This window comes from Eimeria mitis, genomic scaffold (assembly GCF_000499745.2).
Source record: "Eimeria mitis Houghton genomic scaffold, Emh_scaff561, whole genome shotgun sequence".
Classification (NCBI taxonomy): domain Eukaryota; phylum Apicomplexa; class Conoidasida; order Eucoccidiorida; family Eimeriidae; genus Eimeria; species Eimeria mitis.
Genome location: NW_024015559.1, coordinates 1 through 17,380, shown reverse-complemented (window position 1 = coordinate 17,380; position 17,380 = coordinate 1). Strand labels below are relative to the sequence as shown.

Below are 17,380 nucleotides of genomic sequence, written 5' to 3'. Positions count from 1 at the left end.
AAGTGGCATGAATCGCCCGAAGGGCCAACTTTGAACAAACAGGTTCCTGTAATACTAAGGTTTTGATTCTAAGTAGGATGTCACTACAGTAGAAAGTGCAGTTTCAGTCCGTTGATTACTGAGAGGGTAGCGTATTCGCATGTGGGCAAATACATAGCTGCTGCCACAGGATGAGGCTCCTTCGCCTGACGACGTATCGCTGACTATGCTGGGACAGAAAAGTCAAATCGCGGTAATGTTTGGAGACGTCCGTAAAGAGCTATAACGGACAGTGCTGGCTTCAGTCTCTTGGCTTAACACTTGCACCAGCAATTTGCGCAGCATAACATATGCCTTTGCACACGAACTAGAGGAACTAGAGAGAGATGAACAGCATCGCCGAAGCCGCACCGGCCTCTTCATGCAACCTTAACATTGGGACATGCGTGCGTACTCGTCCAGTTGTCAGTATCAAATCAAGAAGGTAGCCCCTTGTAGCATTGCGGATTCTGGGTCTTGGCCCATCTCCGTTCCTGTGGGGTTCACAAAGCGAACAGGATAACGGCTCGTAGCCTGTCCCCACAGCCCCAAGATCATCGGTCGGGCAAATGAGCATGTCATGCTTGAGGCCCGTTTCTGCGCAGGCACTCATTCTGTCTTTACGAAAATATTCACTTAGCGTTCACCGGGCGACGGATGTGCCACCGTGTAGAACAGTGCATTCGCTTAGGTTGCGGGGATGCAGTTGCGCTTCGCAGGGTCGGGAGGTTTGTTAACAGCGAATATATTTCGCTGCCAGTGCCGCTCCCAGTATCCCAGTGTGTTTTTATTCGCATCCTTCCTTCCATAGTCAACGTCTATAAGGCGTCCGTTGAATCACAGGATCTCCGTTGAACAGCAGAAGCCAAACGAAAATCTTCTGCAGCGCCAAGGAACAGAAACAAACGCAGCTCTCTCGCCTAGGCAATTTCAAAGTTGGGCAGCAAGATCCAAGGGCACCCTTGATGCGTTGCAGCCTGATGCCACCTACGGAGCGCTATACGATGAGTGATCCCCGAGGTTGCCTCGACCAGATGCTGTCCCCGGCAAAATGCAATGGACTGGGAAAGACGCGGTGACCTCCATCGTACTAGAGACTTGCATTCTGACGACGAGCTATTAGTCATTTGTTTTCACGAACAGCCAGGCAGCTACGGAGTGTTCCAAGACTCGCCGTAAGCTATCCTGCCTGCTCAAAGCAGGCGTGGTAAGGCAAAATTGTTCGTTTTCAGCCGTTTCATCCATACAAAGCCCAGAATCAAGGTGCGGTAAGTTGTCATATGAGAGGACTAATTCCTTGCATGCATGCTACTGGAAGAAATAATCACGTTCGGTTTGAGCAGGAGTCAGGGGTTATCAGTAGGCCACCTGCGTGAACTATATTAGGAAGTCAGATCCCAGCACGCAGCTACAAACTTAGGAAAACGTTGAGGCTAATTTGGCGAGATATTGTAACTGAGCGTGAAGAGTTTGGTTTTAGTGATCTAGTTCGTAGTCACTGTCCGCAGCACGCTATGTGCAAAGCCAAAGCCTTCATAAAAATGATGTCTGCCAAGATGACTTGAAGCGTCCGCTTAACTTTGTCTGCTGGAGCTGCAGGCAACGCAGAAGATATCAAAAAGTATAAGGAAGCATGTTTACTCCCAGGTACACGGGTGGCAACTCAGTCAGTTTTCGTACTCATGCAGTATGCCATCCGCTGGTAACCCTTCGTCGACTTCAACGTACCAGTTTGTTATAGTCCTCCCGTGATACCTGCCGTGTTGTCTGCGAAAGCATGCATAGGAATACGCACGGTGTCAAGCGAATGACAACTAAACCAATGTGCTTTATGGAGTCTTCCTATAAGCTTAATTGCATATTTCGGTGAAGGCGCGCTTAGAACCTTGGACTATCTGTGTGAGGAGAGTGCTGGCTGGCGCTGCGGCGGTGTCTACAAAGCCTTGCCTGCAAGTCACGCTCCCTATCAAATCGCTGCCACGGTTGGCCCTTCTTTGCATCCTCTGGCTGCAGCGACAAGCAAACAGCGCCTAAAACCACGAAATAACACGGGGTTCGCTAACCAACTCTAAGTCACCGCTTGCTGTCGTCTAACGACTAGATGTCACGATGGGACTCGTGCAACGCTCTACTATATTTACACTACAGAGGGTCCCAGAATTGGACTTGAGTACGCACAAAATCCTGTTCAGCTGCCTGCTCTGCCGCCCGCTTCCCCCAAACATTTCGAGCAGCTTCCATGCTCCGTTTCCAGCGCTTATAGGCCTCTTCGCCCTCTGCAAACTCGCCTGTTTACCAAAACAGAAAAAGCAGGGCACAATGTGCACAAATTGCTCTTGTGTGGCTTTTCATGCATGTGTATAGAAGCACGAGATGACGGCCAGCGCTACTTCGTTGCTGTAAAGCGGCGGAGCCTCCACATTTAAACAGGGTGTGTCTGCGGCAAACCTTCCTCCTTAAGTTCTCGAAGGCTCTTAACTTTTCGTGTTTTGTTCCACTCTTCCATGATCGCTTTGACGCGTACAGCTTCTTCGTCATCCTTCTTTTTCTGCTGCAATATTTCTGTACCGAGTCCCAACACCGCAACGCACATCTGCATGAGCTGGCGAATTGAATTCTGGGAGAACAGGAGAACGCTCACTAGAACAGCTGGAACTGTAAATGGGATGCACACTCTACAGGATACTGCTCAAGGAACTTCTTACGCATTCTCTTTGCATCAGGCCCATCCTTTGTAGCCAGGCAACGGAGATAGGCTGGGGCTACAAGCATCCATTCCTCTCTCTGCAAACAGAAACAGCAAACGCCTCTCGACCGCTTGCTCCAGTTCATTTTCGCACAAAAAACCGCTCACCAACTGGAAGGCATTGGCTCAAGCGTGAGCTCTAGCACAGGAGAGATATACGTAGATGAACACCACAAGTAGCAGCCGGCGTGAAATGAGGGGAGGGCCATGCTCCCGTTACAAGACGTACGCCAGACTTTCCTTCACAAGGCTCTGTCTGCTGCCCAGATGCTTGCTGAGGAACGGAACATTCTGAAAGTCCATCAAGTTCGGCATGCTCAGCACGCCAACGCTGCACCGCTTCTTCCGCCTTGCGTTCCGCCTCCTCGGCGTCGAACCGTGACTCCTCAACGGGTTGTTCCTCTCCTCCATCTGAAGCTTCAGCAAGGCGAACTTCAACTGGAGGGCTCAACTCTTCAAGCCGTGGACGTAGTTCCTTGCAGCGACGTTTCACAAACTTGGAGAGCGATATTTTACATGTAAGCACCTTCCTCCAACCTTTGCCTTGCTCACCCTCAACCTGCCATGCACCCTACAAACACACGTCTAAGCCGCGCTGAGCTCTCGAACGAACCATTGGGTGTCTTGAATTCAACGCACACTGATATCTGACGGTGATTGCTTTGTCACAAATGAGTGAAATATGCAAGCGAGTGCTTTGTCTCGACCGAGAGTGAAAATCGCAGAGGGTCACACCTCAGCAACAAAAAGGGCGCGAAAAAGATGGCGGAGTTTCTTTCGCAGTCGGATATCGCCAAGGTCATTCAAATACACGATGCCCCATGAATCCAGCTGTTTGAACACGTCCAAAAGCTGCACCCAGAGAGAATACAATTTGGCCAGCACAGGAATTCCTGGGGCGCCGTGACTGGAGTGCTCTAAGCTGGTCAAGAAATGAGGAAATCACAAACGCACACTGGAGCTTCATGTACGCCACTCACTTCTGTCTCCATCAGCGGAGAAAGCTGCAGCAAAGAGATAAGGAGGCGGTCTACATCTTCCTGAGCGTACTGGTCCTGAAAAGTACCATGTTGACATATCCCAAGGACAAGAATACGCAGAATCACCAGTCCAGGCATGTGAAACTTCATAATGCCCTTGAGGGTCGCATTGCGCATGCATTCACCAGCTGCAATTTGTGTAGTTCGCCAGCTGCTCTGAATGACAACACAGTAGGGGTCCAACACTACCCACAAGTTGGAAGTTCCCTTCTTCCTCGCTTCCTGAGTCCCTGTCGCGTTTTTTCTTTCTAGAAGATTTCTTATCTTTCTTGGCCTTCCGTTTCTTGTTGCTCTTGTTGCTGTGCTTCGCATCGTCACTACTGCCGTCACTGGGAAAACCCATGCCTGTAGGTAACCCAGGGAAGTCGACTCCTCCAGGCGGAACTGCCTAAGTTCCCCTTCCAGTGTACAAGCGTCCTGTGAATTCGCAGGTATAAGCGAACAAAGCAGCACTGTACTAAATCCGCATAGCTCATTCGTTGCCGCTCATCATGGAGGGACCAACTCACACCGTTGTCTTCCTGCTTTTCTGAGGTACGCAGAATTGAATCCCCCGGGTCTTAAGAGTAAGCCGAACGCTACGTCAATCATTAAACGGATACTTCAAAGCGTAAAATGCATATTTAAACTGGCGAAGACCAGAAAGTAACGAAATGCAGCAGGTCAGCACGATGCAGATCCAGGTCTTCGATGGTAGGCAACCCCTCAATTGCGAAAAATACAAGCGTATGTGAGAACTGTCAGTATTTAGAAGCTTCAGGCTGTTCTGAACGCATAGACAAGGGCAGCGCCAAGCCCTCGCGGGCTTTACAGCAGCGTCTACTGTGACCGCATGCGGAGGGTCCGGGCCCCCAGTCTTACCGTAGATAATTGGGCACACATTATCCAGTGGGATATATGAATGTGTTTTGTTCAGTCCATGCTTGTCAGGAAGTTTACAATCTGTGAATGCTGCTGAGTTGCTTGCATTGTCAACAGACTCTGGGGAAACCTGCTCGGCTGGGGCCTTCAAGCGGCACAAAAAGGAGATATATCTCCGCATCAAAAGCAACTTAACAACAGTTTCTGAAAGGGAGAAGACACAAATCGTGTTCTAGGTGTTCTGGCAGCAGCAGGCGTGCCGGTAAAACCCTCGTAGGACGTCTTGCGCCGTGTTCGTGGCCCGACGAACTCTGCGCAGAGCATCAAGACGCCTCCTGTCTAAGCCACTCTACTTCAGGGTGCGCTTCTGCCGAGAAGATAAAAGGCTGTACAGAAGGGGAGCAGAGATCGATTCTGCGGAAAAGCGCATGACCCCGTGAGGGGGGTGGGGGGACGCCGGCTGTGGTAGCCTTGCAGCAAAATATCCACAGGCCCCGCGTTTCCTCGTCCACTTGCCGAGCTATACACAGTGCAGTTTTGAGGATCCGTCTAAAGCCGTCTCCCTCTCACCCTTCCGCGCCCTACTGGCATGTTCACACTTTCAAAGACGGTACCGTTAAGCCTTACGAAGAATGGAGTTGGCATCTTCGAGCGTTGTAGTGGACATCGGGGCGGCAAGTACCCGCGTGGGTTATGCGGGTGAGGGGAATCCGTGTCAACTGCTGAATTCGTGTATTGGAGTTCGCCTGCCTCGCGGCGGCGCAGGGGATTCGAACGCCGCTGACCGCAACCGAAGCGGTACATCCCGCGATCTGATCTTCCCACTCAACTTCTCCGAAAGGCGGGACGGTGTGGAAGTGGTACCTGCGCTGATTCCGACCTGGCGCGGGTCTAGTGGCAAACGGAAGGGCGACTCAAGCCCAACATATACGCTAAACGAAGAGGCTTTCGAGAACCTTGTAGCGCTCAGCTGCACAGGAGCACGCTCCTGTCGTCTCAGCTCTACGGGTGGAGGCAAGCCGCCAGATTTTTCAAGCGCCAATGGTTCAAGTACTCCAATCCACAGCAACCTCCGCCTCACGGAATTGTGCGGCATCGGGGCAGACCTTCGGGAGCAGCCATTGCTCATTTCCGAACCAAATATACACTGCCGAAGCATAAGGGAAAAAATGGCTGAGATACTTTTTGAAGGACTGCAGGTAGGATCTCTGTACACAGCGAAACGGGCTCTTCTGTCCTGTGTTGCGTTGGGGAGGAGTAGCGCAATGGTCATCGACGTGGGGGCATCTGGCCTTTCTATTGCCCCAGTTTCCGATTCATTCGTCCTAGACCAGCATGTTACAGAGTGGCCGGTGGGTGGAGATGCAATGAGTCAGTTGCTTAGCTCAATCCTTATGGGGCACAACCTCCCTGTACACCCCAGTTTCGCCCGTTTTTCCGCCCAAGGCCGGATGTCGAAGATTACATTAGACAAGCCGGGGGATTGGGACAACGTTCACGCTTCCTACATGCATTGGAGGTAAGCTATTCAGCAAGAAATACACCGACGGGGTGTAGCGATGCTGATATGACTGGGCAGTTCGCATGCCGTCTTGGTTCCGCAGCGCGGGAGCGCCTTATATGCGCCTGCGTCTGCTCCACTTGTTACTTAATGTGGTAAACGGAGTATGCGTATGGTGACATGGGCGCCCAGCGCAGCTACTGGATTATCTGTCAGGCTTCTGTTGACCGAAATAGTTAGGGAGATGCCTGCCACTTGCTGGCCATGGGCCCGGTTTTCTTTTTGTGTTCGTGTGCAGCCGCATGCAAACTTTGTCTTTTCTAAAGGAAGGGCTATGCCGCGTAGCAGACGACCCACGAGATGTAACATTTGCGCGAAAGCCCATACTCTTGCCTAGCCAACAGCAGCAGGCGAAGAGACGTGGAGGTGCTGCAGGTGCTTCCCCAGATTGTCCCACAACATCCCAGCTCCTATTCCCGTGTTTGACAGGAGCGTCCGCTGCTGCTTTGCTCGCTAGCGGCAGCGGTAGCGAAGGGGGCATCATGGAGCTGCCAGACGGCACACGCCTGGAGGCGGATCAAGTAGCCATGAAGGCAGGTCACCAAGTGCAGCTTGTTGGTGTTGTTTTGTTTGCACAACATTCACTCTTGAGCATTCCTCACTTCTGCAACGCTCTTGTTGTTGTTTGCACTTGGGGCAGCGCTGTGGTCAAGGCGCTGACACCGTAATTGGTTGCTTCAGGTCCTTCCCGTTAACATCAGGTCTGTATTTCTGTGGGAATGTGCAGATTCCTGAGGTGCTGTTCTATCCCGCGTTTCTTTCATTAGTGCCGGGTGGCGGTGGTGGCTTTCCCGGCCTGCCGGAGGCAGTACGACAAGTGGCGGAGGCGGTTGAGACCGATGGGAATCGCGACATTCTTAGCGTATTGATTCTCACGGGAGGCTGTTCCTGCATACCAGGTGTGTGTTAATACACGTATATATATATCCAGGATGCTTCACCCGTCATGCTGGACTCTTTTGGAACCCCGCAAGGCTGTAGGGTTAAGTAACACTGCTGTTGTGGCTCACACGCCACCGTGGGGCTGGAGGGATAGAGCCAAGACACTACGGTTTTCCTTTTCTCCGTGCGCATGTGCCCTTAGGAATGGTTGAGAGGGTCAACCGAGAGTTGGTGGACGATCCCGCTGTCTGTGGAGGCCAGAAAGTTAGGTTGCTTGCGGTGCCTGGGTCGCAGGAACGCCGGTTTTCTGCGTGGGTTGGGGGCTCGATGCTTGCAAGTCTGAGCTCCTTCCAGGCTGCATGGTGCAGCCGCGATGAGTATGAGGAGCATGGGCCAGCGGTTGTTCAGCGGAAATGCTACTAAGGTCGGCTCCTGAAGAGCATGCAGTGTGTCAGGAAGCGGCCCTCGTAGAGAAACGGGCTAGGCTTTCGTCTTTCTCCCGCTCTGGACGTGTGCGGCGCTTAGCACAACAAACGGAGTGGAGGAACTGTCTACTATTTATCGCTTTCCCAAACTGCGCACAGCGAGGCGCGCACAGGCTGGCCGGTGTGTATGATTGTTGCATCACCCCGGTCCGAGAGAGGCGAACCACCGGTTTTTGCATGCTTATGGCGGTGCTTGCGGCGGTATGCGCACCACTCGAAGCCCACATGCACAGATATTATGCAACACCGAGTTGGTTCTTCCGTGCTTCAGAGGCATGCATAACAAGGAAGCGGTGCTTTTCGTGCGCAAGAACAGATGGGGCTGCGGCAGTGCTTATACCACCTTTTCGCTGCTCCTCGGCGATAGCAGCCGTAGTTCAGGAACGCAATACCGCGTTTTGGGCGTTTAGACCTAATCACTCCTTTTGTCTTAACTGCTTGGGTTGACTGGGCGGCTTGCAAATAGGACATTTCGGCTTTGTTTTACCGTAGGCGTAGTTTGTCCCTACATCCACTCCAGCAACATTGCGTATGAGACTAGCTCAACACAACTAAGCTGTGTTACCTCCGTCGTGCCACATTACAGAGACGGACAGTAGCCACTGTTTTCACTACGTACATTGTACATGAATTCACAGGGACCTCTAATTGGCGGGCAGCTTGTTCTCAACTTTGCGTATGTGCTAGCACTACCAACAAAACATATTTTGCGTAAGCACTCCAGCTTGCGCCGCATACCTCGACTGCCATGCTGTGTCATTGACTGAAGTCAGGCTCCACCATTTACAATGGCTTTCTTGTCCTGGTTTCCCCCTGGCTATTCTGCTTCCCGGCTAGAAAGTGGCATTGCCCCGCAACCGGTGGAGCGCGCTGCGCCGCAAATGATAGACACCTTTAACCACCGCAGTAAGCTACATTGGTGCTGTAAGGTATTCGCTAAGGAAGGGGTTTCGCATATCACTCTTCCTTCGCATGCGATAGTGGATTCGTTGAGGCTGCCCCACCAAGTGTAGACACAAAGGCAGGTGGCACACTCGGCGGGCAGTGGATCAGCTGACGCTTGCTGCATCTGGGCGCTCTTACGGCATTAAAAAACGCACGCTGTGTGCTTAACTCTTGAATGTCGCTCGGGCGTAATCGCTTACATGCGAGATCTCATGCTGCAGTTTGGTTACCTAATAACGACAGCTCGTTTCTCAAATTAGTGCAAGTCAACGTGCTTACTTCTGTCCATAGAAGCAAACGGCGTGGCGTCGTCAAGCCTTGTAGAACACGTACAATGTCCCTTGACAAGGGTGTCGCGGATTTTGTGGAGGCGTTGTGTATGGGCCACACAGCACGGCTTGTGCTTTGACACATTTTCGACTCCGTTAACACAAGAATAGACGGATAAAGTCTAGTACAAATAGAAAACCTTCACTTCCTTCCCATGGATGTGGCCAGTAGATGTACTGGAGCACTTGGGGAACATGAATTTGTGTCTGTCCGGGTCGTTGCCCACTAGGCCGTTCTAAACTGTTGCGATGTGTTGAGGGGGTAGAAGGTACTTCGATTCCTTTTGGGTTGCTTTGACTTCATCAAATTGTTTCTGCTGAGCATGTGTTGAATGATAACAAGAGTAACCTGGTGAAGAAAGGCGTTGTTCCTGCCTCATGGGGTTCCCACTACCCGCCTGTTGGCAATCGCCACAAAAGAGGACCACTGAAACAAGACGAAGTTTTCCAATACATGTATACCAACTGGTTTGATTGCATTTGATAAAGGAACTCTTCTTCCTCTTTCAGCCTTTGCCTTGAAGGAAATACCATACCTGTGAGCAGACATATTCAGCACTGTCCCAGCCAGTTGTGTCCCAGCCAGTTGCTCAGTCGGGGGGCTTGAGGCCCGCAGCAACGATTTGCTCTTGTGAGTCAGTCCCTTCAGCTAGTGTTTGAGTTAATATATTTTGCTCTTCTCATTTTTCGTCTCTAGGGGAGCTCACAGTGTCCCCTACCCTCGCTACCTCTCTTTGCCGGTCGCGCCATTGACACGTGACGCTGTGCCCGGAGCATATCGTGCTCGCCGTTCTGGAACATTATTGCTTAAATCGCGAGAACTGCCTTATTATCAGCGTTTACATTTCTTTCCTTTGCCAATAAAGAGAACAAAGACCGCGGAACGGGCGCGTTGATGCATACTGCAACCTGCGCCGGTGCCAGCGTAACTGCTTGTCGCGATCCGAAGGGCTTTACATAAGGAGAATGCTACGCTAGATGCAGCAGCTGACTGTGTTAAAGGGTTTCGAAGTAGACTTCGATGCCCCGCGCGGTTGTGGCCCGCATCCGCTCTCACCGCTACATGCTGGCTGCTGAAGGTTGTAGACCGCAGGCAACCTTCGGAGGTCTCCTGGTTCGCGGTGCTTATCCTGCATCAGACTCCTGACAAGTTGGTACCCAGTGTTATCAGCGGTGTTATCGGTTGCAGGGGAAGGAAGCCAAAGCGGTAGACTTCATATTAACTCAGAAATCGCCCTCCCGTCTACTGTTGTGGTTTCACTGCATAAGGATGAACGAAAGCACTTCATTCGATCCTTCGAAAGGTGCTGAGCTGCTAATGGGCGCTAATGGGGCCGGGGGAAAAGAGGTTTACGAGTACACCCCGGACCCAGGTTCTGTACTGATTCATGACAGTTCCTCTCAAGACGGATTCGATAGAGGTAAGACAATCCGTTTCTCGTGCATACTTTCTGCGTATTTGTTGTGAAGGCGAGTAGCTATGTGACCTGGAGGCATTTTGTCGGCGCATTTTCTTGGTACTCGATGCTTCGTGCACGCGCTCCAATGGCATTCCCGCCAGTGTCTTGTTCCCAGTAGTGCAGTAGCATCCGTTGTAGGAGACATTCTCGCACATGGTAAAACGTATAACAGGTAGACAAGCAATAGTGAATGCTAATATTCGATGCAACGAATTCGTCTTCTTTACCCTCAGATGCGTATCGGCTAACAAGAGGTGCGAAAGAAATCGACGACTCGGAGGTCAGCCCGAGCACTGCCTACGAGTTCTTCAGAGGTAAACAGCAAACAGAGCTTCTCCATCTAACAGATGAAGATTTAATGCGTATACATTGTTGTATATATATATATATATNTATATATATATATATATTGTATATATAAGTGTATATTATTGTTTCGCTTTCGGAATGCCCGGTTTTCATCAACAGTGCGTTTGGCAAATAATACAACACGGCCGGATTGGTGGTTCGCCTGTGTAGAGCGTCCGTGCGACTTGCACAAAAAGTGCAAATGTCTCTTTGGAGGGGAAGATAGGGAGCGGGTATCACCTGCGCACTTACGATGACGTTTTGGAGAGATATGCGGTTCTTCAGGAAAGACGTACAAGAGTACAGCCTTCCGCAATGGCTTTGTTTCTCGTCAAGGCTGGGGCCCCTCGGACTCGGGTCCCTTGGAGGTGCGGGGACAACGGACTCAGCACGCTGCCTTGAAAGGCAGCCGCGCAGGCAAGGAGGGATCGGTGAGTAAGACGGGAAGGGCTCACTTTTTTCCTAAGACTGCGGCTTTCTTCATGGGGCACCCATTGCCCTCGTAGACTTCTCAAGGCCTGTGCTTTGCGTGAGGTTGGTGCGACAGAAGGAGGAACCGCGCATGCCACATCCCATCCCTTATCTGGCTGGTATTGCGGTGACTTAGGCATTTGCTTTCACGCACCGTGGCTCCGTAGTTGGAGGCACCAACTTTTCTTGTTGCATACGCTTATCGGGGCTCTTGGAGTTAGCCCTTGCCTGCCGGTTGCTTCTCCTGTGTACAGTGCCTGGTAAATTTAGGCAAGGTGCGGCTGTGGTACGGCTGTGCGTTCATGTATTTGTTGGCTGGTCTGCGAGTCTTAGATGGATTCGGCTGTCTCGGACTTCCCGGAAAGTACTTTCGAAACGCCCATAGGGCGACTGAAGCGGTTGCAGGGGGAAGTTGAGGAGATGCTGGACTTTGTTTCTTCTTTCCTTGTGGAGGAAAGAGTGCCGGCTTCGGACCGGTCCGAGGTGCAATCGGTCAGCCAACCGGCAGAAGCTGCTTTTGGAGAACCACGAGAGGAGTCTAGTGATGCAAAGCACTTGGGAACCCACCATGTGCACTACCACACCCGTCGCCTCCCACCCGCTGCTCAGGAGGCCCTTCTCTTTGGCCATGACCCCCTGTCCCTCATAGAAGAATTGAAAAAGCTGCGCATGCAAGTACGGCTGTTTTTAAGTACACCTTGTTAGGTAGCGTGAGGAACGTCCTGCTGTATGAATGTGCCTAAACGTTTTCGCTGACGGTGGGGTCGGCCAGTTTTGGTGTCACGAATAATCTCCGTGATTACTCTGATGAGCTCATTTCTGCCAACCAGGTCCTCTCGTTACATGCCCCAGTCCCTTGGCGGTTCATTACCTGTGTAAATGTTGTTGCCGAATTCGGGCTTCATTCGTTAACCGTCGTTGCTGATTTGCGTATGGGGTGCGAGGTTGCGAGCGTGCTGAGCGACACGAGGACGGAAGCGCTAGTCTCGCATATCGAACCCGTTACGGGAATGAAATCTGGAACAGCCCTGCTGCAGCAGCACCTCGCTGCAGCTTCTGCCCAGCTGCAGCGGACGCTTGGGAGAGAAGGGAAAGGGGCCCCACCTCCCCCTAGCAGCGCTTCTCGTGAGTTTCCCACTTCAGTATCTGTATAGGTCGTATGCAAAAATAGCTGCAGCAGCAACAGCATCGGAATGCAAGTGGCACAGAGGGGTCGGGCTGCGGGAGGGTCTGCGTGCAGCAAGAAATGCCTCGGCTCCGGCGTTAGCCACGTCGGACATGCCGAACGAGGCGGGTCCCAGCAAGAGAGATGGGGGCGGCAATACAGGCCCAACCACAGCCTACGAAGTGTACTGCGTGCCTTCTCTGTCCCCAATGATGGAGCAGAGCCGCATCACTTCTCTAGAGCGGCGACTTGCATTTGTGGAGAACAAAATCGGCCTCCAGAAGATGAGTCTTCTTCCCCATGCCGACCTCTTCGAGGCTGTAACCGAAATGCAAGAGCGCATGAAATTGCTGGATCAGCAGAAGATCGAGAGTCTTCAGAAACGAGTTCAGGCAAGGCAAATACAGACACAACAAAAGAACTATGGAACCCCCAGGGCCATGGGTTGACGGCTGCCAGGAGGCTTGGGTCTCCATGTGCCACTAGAAACAACAAAAGAGACGCACTGAGCAGTCAGGTCAGTAATAGGTGCTCATAAGCAGGCAGAAATGGTATGGCTGGGGTGCTGCATGCAGGCGTTGCTCCTAGAGCTCCATGCTCTCCAGCAGCGCCGCCACGAACTAGATATGGCCGCGGAGGGGTTAACGGTCTCCTCTGGTGCAACCGGGATGGAGCCAGGGAAGGGACTTGCGAGCGGCTCTGCTTCTTCCAGTGACTGGCAGCGGGTCGAGGATCTCTACGACATATGCGAACGGTGGAAAGCACCAGCTGCCCTACTGCCTTCCGTGCTGCAACGGCTAAAGCTACTCAAGGGGATCCACCAAGAAGCCGGCGGTGTGGCCGTCCGTCTGTCGGGTGAGTGAGCGTTCGAAGAGGTCAGCTAACGAACACGAAAGGCTCGAGATGAACCCTTTGGTGTCAGGTGTCTATGATTAGTTTGTGTTGGCAATTTTAGGAGTACCTCCCACACAGTTCAGTCCAAGTATGTGAGTCGTGTTCGTCGAAATTCTCGGAACACAATGTTTAACGTGAAGCAATTTTCTAAGGGATTGCGGACAAGCGTGTGTGCATCCAGCCGTGCACGAGGACTAACGCTTAAATCAACAGCCCTTTGCAGTATGTTCTGCGAACAATCGCCGTCGCATAATGCGTATTTGTCTCGTGCAGTGTTGGAGAAACAACAAGAGGAGCTGCAGGCCTGGGTCAAGCGGGCAGACGACGCGGTGACCCAGCTGCAGAAGACAGTCTTAGACAGCGTTGAATGGGCACAAAAAACTGTCGCTCAGATGCAGCAGCGGCTGGCTGCTGTGGCGCCGTCGACGGCAACCGATGCATGAGACCGGGTCGACGACTCCTCGTTACCTCCAGCGTGCATGACGAGCTGGGGGTCACGTTGCTACCCACCACTGTAATCATGGGAGCCGCTCTAAGTAGTGCCAGCCGTTGGGTGAACCAGGACTGCCGCGTGGTTGGCCCGTGCGTGTTGCTGCTTTAGCTTTCGTCTGGGGGCACTTGTTCGTGAGCAGTGTTGGGTCCACCTCCGGGCAAACCGCATTTTTCGAGCGGTGTGCCTCACCAGTTCACACTATTCGACAACGAACTTCAGTGGCTGAGAAGTCGTGCTACCACAGACAGATAGAAAACAGTCTCCAGAAACCATCAGGCCGTTTTTGCAGCTTCGCTGAAAGCCCTGCGTTACAGCCACCCCTAGGCGCTAGTCTAACTCCACATTCGGCTCTACAGTCTAAGCAGTTGGTATCCGGCTTGCTGCTGGTGTGAGCGCTGCCTGCATCCACTGCAACATCCGCTGTGCTAGACACTACTACAGCCCCATGCATTGCGCATGCCGGTAGCTTCAAAACTAGAGACCTCATGCTTCCAGCGGCGCCTCTGCAAAGCCGCGCAGCTCTGAGATAAAAGTAAAAGCCCAGCAGGGAATGATGTTCCCCGATGTTCACGGAGGAGCCGCTGGGTGGCTTGTTAATTGATGCCCCTCTTCAAAGGCTGGAGAGGGGGCTTGCTGTCGATTCCCTAGGTTTCGTTCGATCGTAGAGATGTGGTAGGTAATAACCCTAGCCTCTGTCTGGGCTGAATATCTATACTGCAGTAGCAAACACCTTCCCGTGCAGTTTAGGCGGCGCGCCTTGCGTACGAAATCTATGGAGTGGCTCCTGCCGAGCACGCGTCCCTCTAAAGTCAGCTCCAGTGCCATCTCTAGGTCAAGCGGGTCATCAGAGGGAATCGAAGACTCACCCACACGCTCATTGCATACACCTCCTCCTAGATAAGAGCTGGTGCCATCCCGTCGTTTCCCCGATGGGCCCCCCAGAGACAGCAGCGGCTGCAGCTGCGATGCCAGGTAACGCAGCACCAGCTGTACGGTCATGCGGCTGGGCACCCGCAAGTATGGGCGATCAATATGCGGGAGCTTCAAAGGCAGAACCAAGAGGTCTTCGGACTCCTGGGCACCCCCAACGCCAATCTGAGAGCCCTCTGGAGGTGTATGGGAAAGCTGAAAGCCTTGGTACTGCACGCGGGCCTCCATAAGCTGGCCCTGGTATGTGTCCGGCAGCAGCGCAATGGCTGTTGTTTGCTGTTCGTCAAAGCAAGTGGGGGAACCCAGAAGCTGGTCAACAAACTCATCGAGCGACTGCTGCAGCTGCTGCTGCTGCTGATTTCGAGAAGCGGCACTGCTGCTACGCAAGCCCTCGCGCTGTTCCTTGCGCACTTCGCCACGAGAAACGTCATCGGTCTGCTGCTGCTGTTGCTGTTGCGGCTGCTGGAGTCCAGGCGGCAGGGGAGGCTCTAGATGGTGGGGTCCACCCGCCTCCTCTGTGACTGCTCTGGCCTCTAGCCTCGCTCGCTTGTGCGGAAGGACCTCGCGCCTGAGGGTGCCGGAGGATGAGAGACCTCCTACGAGGTATTCAGGCGGAAGCTGTTTATGTTGGTGTTGCTGCATGAATCGCTGCAGCTCCTCTTCCTCTAGGCGCTCCTGCTGCGCAAAGTGCGGGAACAACTTGTCCACTAGGTTCTGCATGGTGCGGTCGAAAAGGACTGCTGCATTTGCTGCTGCTGCTGCTGAAGTGCCGCTGCTATTGCTGTTCAGGCTCACCACGCTCCCCGCGCCCGCCACGCAAGCTGCTGTTATTCGCGGCATGTAATGTCTGGAGTCNGCCTCACCATCTCTATGGGGAGTCATCATCTGCATGTTCCTTTCACAGTAAGGGCAGCAGACCTCTTCAGTTTCCCCGCCCTCGACGTAATCGTACAGACACCAACGGCAGAACGTGTGGAGGCACTCCTTGATGGTGACGGCATCCCTGAAGTAGCCGTTGCAGAGGGGACACCGAAACAGCTTCTCCACAGCCTTCAAGGGAAACGAAACGTCCAACCCTTCGTCACCTTCAAACGCAATGCACTGCTCCTCCTCTGAGTCCTCATCCGACTCTGCAGTAGCAGGCGCAGCAGGCGTCCGCTGCGCTACCCCGCCAACCCGCCCTCTCTTTTGGCGCCGGGATGCATCCGCAGCCACGGTAACAGAGCCATCGCTCACAGAGACGGCTGGCCCAGCTGAGGCGTCAGCTGCTGCAGGCCAAGCAGGCCGCGTCGTGGGCCGCGGCGAACGCTGCATCAGAAAACGTAGTTCAGGAGTGCCCGCAGGAGCTACTTGCACCTACACCGGTTTTCAAAGACGGGTCTGCCTCCATAATGCGTCAAATCGGAGGAATAGAGATGCAGATCAGCTCCTGACCCTCTCGAGACAGGACGACACGCAGGAGGAGGGAGGCGTTATAGTATGAGGTAGCGGGAGCGCGAGGTAGGGAAGAGCGATCGTCTCCGTCCCCCCTTTTCCCTGCTAAGTAATCGCACCAAATCTGGTACGTATTAAGCAGAAAAATGGGGGACGAGGAACGAGCAGAGCTGGTCAAGCAAAGAGATCGCCCCAGCGCCTCAGCGGCGCGGCGGTCCCGTCGTACCCCCCGACGTAAGGCCCGTTAATTACCTCTCAATACTCCTTTTAAACATTATATTACTAATAAAAGGGAGGGAAGCACCATAAAAATCGCTGTCTGAGACTCAACCCAATCACGGCTAACGCCGGGGCTGCTTCATGGCGCTCGGGGGGCCCCCGTGGGGCCCCCGAATATCACTCAGCCTTTAGAAGCATTTACTATGCACCCGTCCCTTTTAGTGTATCTAAGCCCTTTTGAGCCTCAAAGGAAAAGAGGGCGGGTACCTCTGCTCTTGTTCCTTTATTCTGCTGACGTCCTTGNCCTTTTGAGCCTCAAAGGAAAAGAGGGCGGGTACCTCTGCTCTTGTTCCTTTATTCTGCTGACGTCCTTGTTGCCCTCCCCCGTCGCCGTAGGAGTGATGGCACGAGAGATGACAATGCGGGAATTCGGGCTGTATATACACCTGATGAGCGTGTAAGGCAGGAGGAGTCCCCACAAATTTGCGTGAGCCCTTCTGCTGCTTCTTTAAACGCAAACACAGCTGGGTCGACCGCCTGCGTTGTGGGCGACCTTGCACAAATGTCACCCCCATTTTGGTGCTGTTTGTCTGTCTCTAGACCATAGACTCTAAAATTGTCGGCTAAATACGTATTTTTACTCACATCCGACCTCCTTAGTAGCCCTTGTGCCCACGGGGGACGCCGCCGCGGGCTCTTTGTTTCCTCTTTAGTTCATAGCTTTGCGGAGCTGAAGGAACAGAGGCGCGAGTGACCATGAACTCGACGCCACCGATCCCGAATCCGACACAGCAGCAGCAGATGCTGCTGCTACAGCAGCAGCAACAGGCAGCGCAGCAACAACTCGGGCAGCAGGTAATGCACCAACAAATGCCCCAGCAACAACACCCAGCAATGTCGCCTCACGGCCACCCCGCAGGTCTGCAGCAGCCGATGCTGCATCATCCCCAACAGCTTGCTGCACATCAGCAGCAGCAACCACAGATGCAGCAACAGCTGCAACAGCAGCTACTACAGCAGCAGCAGCAAGCACGCTTAAGCTCCATTCATGGAATATCACAACAACCTTTCCCCCTTCACCCGCAATCCATGTCCATGC

At 53.0% G+C, this 17,380-nt stretch overlaps 4 protein-coding genes across 4 annotated transcripts; 2 read left to right on the top strand and 2 right to left on the bottom strand.

Moving 5' to 3' along the window:
* Positions 1 to 2,160: 2,160 nt before the first annotated feature.
* EMH_0016310 (uncharacterized protein) lies at positions 2,161 to 4,147 on the bottom strand (the record flags this gene model as incomplete). The annotated part of the gene is made up of 7 exons (XM_038022830.1): positions 2,161 to 2,306; positions 2,467 to 2,580; positions 2,724 to 2,802; positions 2,994 to 3,323; positions 3,500 to 3,616; positions 3,745 to 3,819; positions 3,998 to 4,147. The coding sequence occupies 7 exons, from the start codon at positions 4,145 to 4,147 to the stop codon at positions 2,161 to 2,163; spliced, it is 1,011 nt and encodes a 336-aa protein (XP_037878684.1).
* Positions 4,148 to 5,297: 1,150 nt separating this feature from the next.
* On the top strand, positions 5,298 to 7,531 carry EMH_0016300 (actin-like family protein ARP4a, putative; the record flags this gene model as incomplete). The annotated part of the gene is made up of 4 exons (XM_038022829.1): positions 5,298 to 6,184; positions 6,465 to 6,747; positions 6,954 to 7,125; positions 7,311 to 7,531. 4 exons carry the CDS (start codon positions 5,298 to 5,300, stop codon positions 7,529 to 7,531), a joined length of 1,563 nt encoding a protein of 520 aa, XP_037878683.1.
* Positions 7,532 to 10,137: 2,606 nt separating this feature from the next.
* EMH_0016290 (uncharacterized protein) lies at positions 10,138 to 13,648 on the top strand (the record flags this gene model as incomplete). The annotated part of the gene is made up of 8 exons (XM_038022828.1): positions 10,138 to 10,288; positions 10,561 to 10,641; positions 10,961 to 11,106; positions 11,480 to 11,821; positions 12,091 to 12,271; positions 12,387 to 12,631; positions 12,887 to 13,166; positions 13,479 to 13,648. 8 exons carry the CDS (start codon positions 10,138 to 10,140, stop codon positions 13,646 to 13,648), a joined length of 1,596 nt encoding a protein of 531 aa, XP_037878682.1.
* Positions 13,649 to 13,896: 248 nt separating this feature from the next.
* Positions 13,897 to 15,942, bottom strand: EMH_0016280 (zinc finger (C3HC4 RING finger) protein, putative; the record flags this gene model as incomplete). Its single annotated transcript, XM_038022827.1, is given in 3 exon segments — positions 13,897 to 14,001; positions 14,464 to 15,483; positions 15,487 to 15,942. Coding segments are annotated over 3 exon segments (1,581 nt in total).
* Positions 15,943 to 17,380: the final 1,438 nt, after the last annotated feature.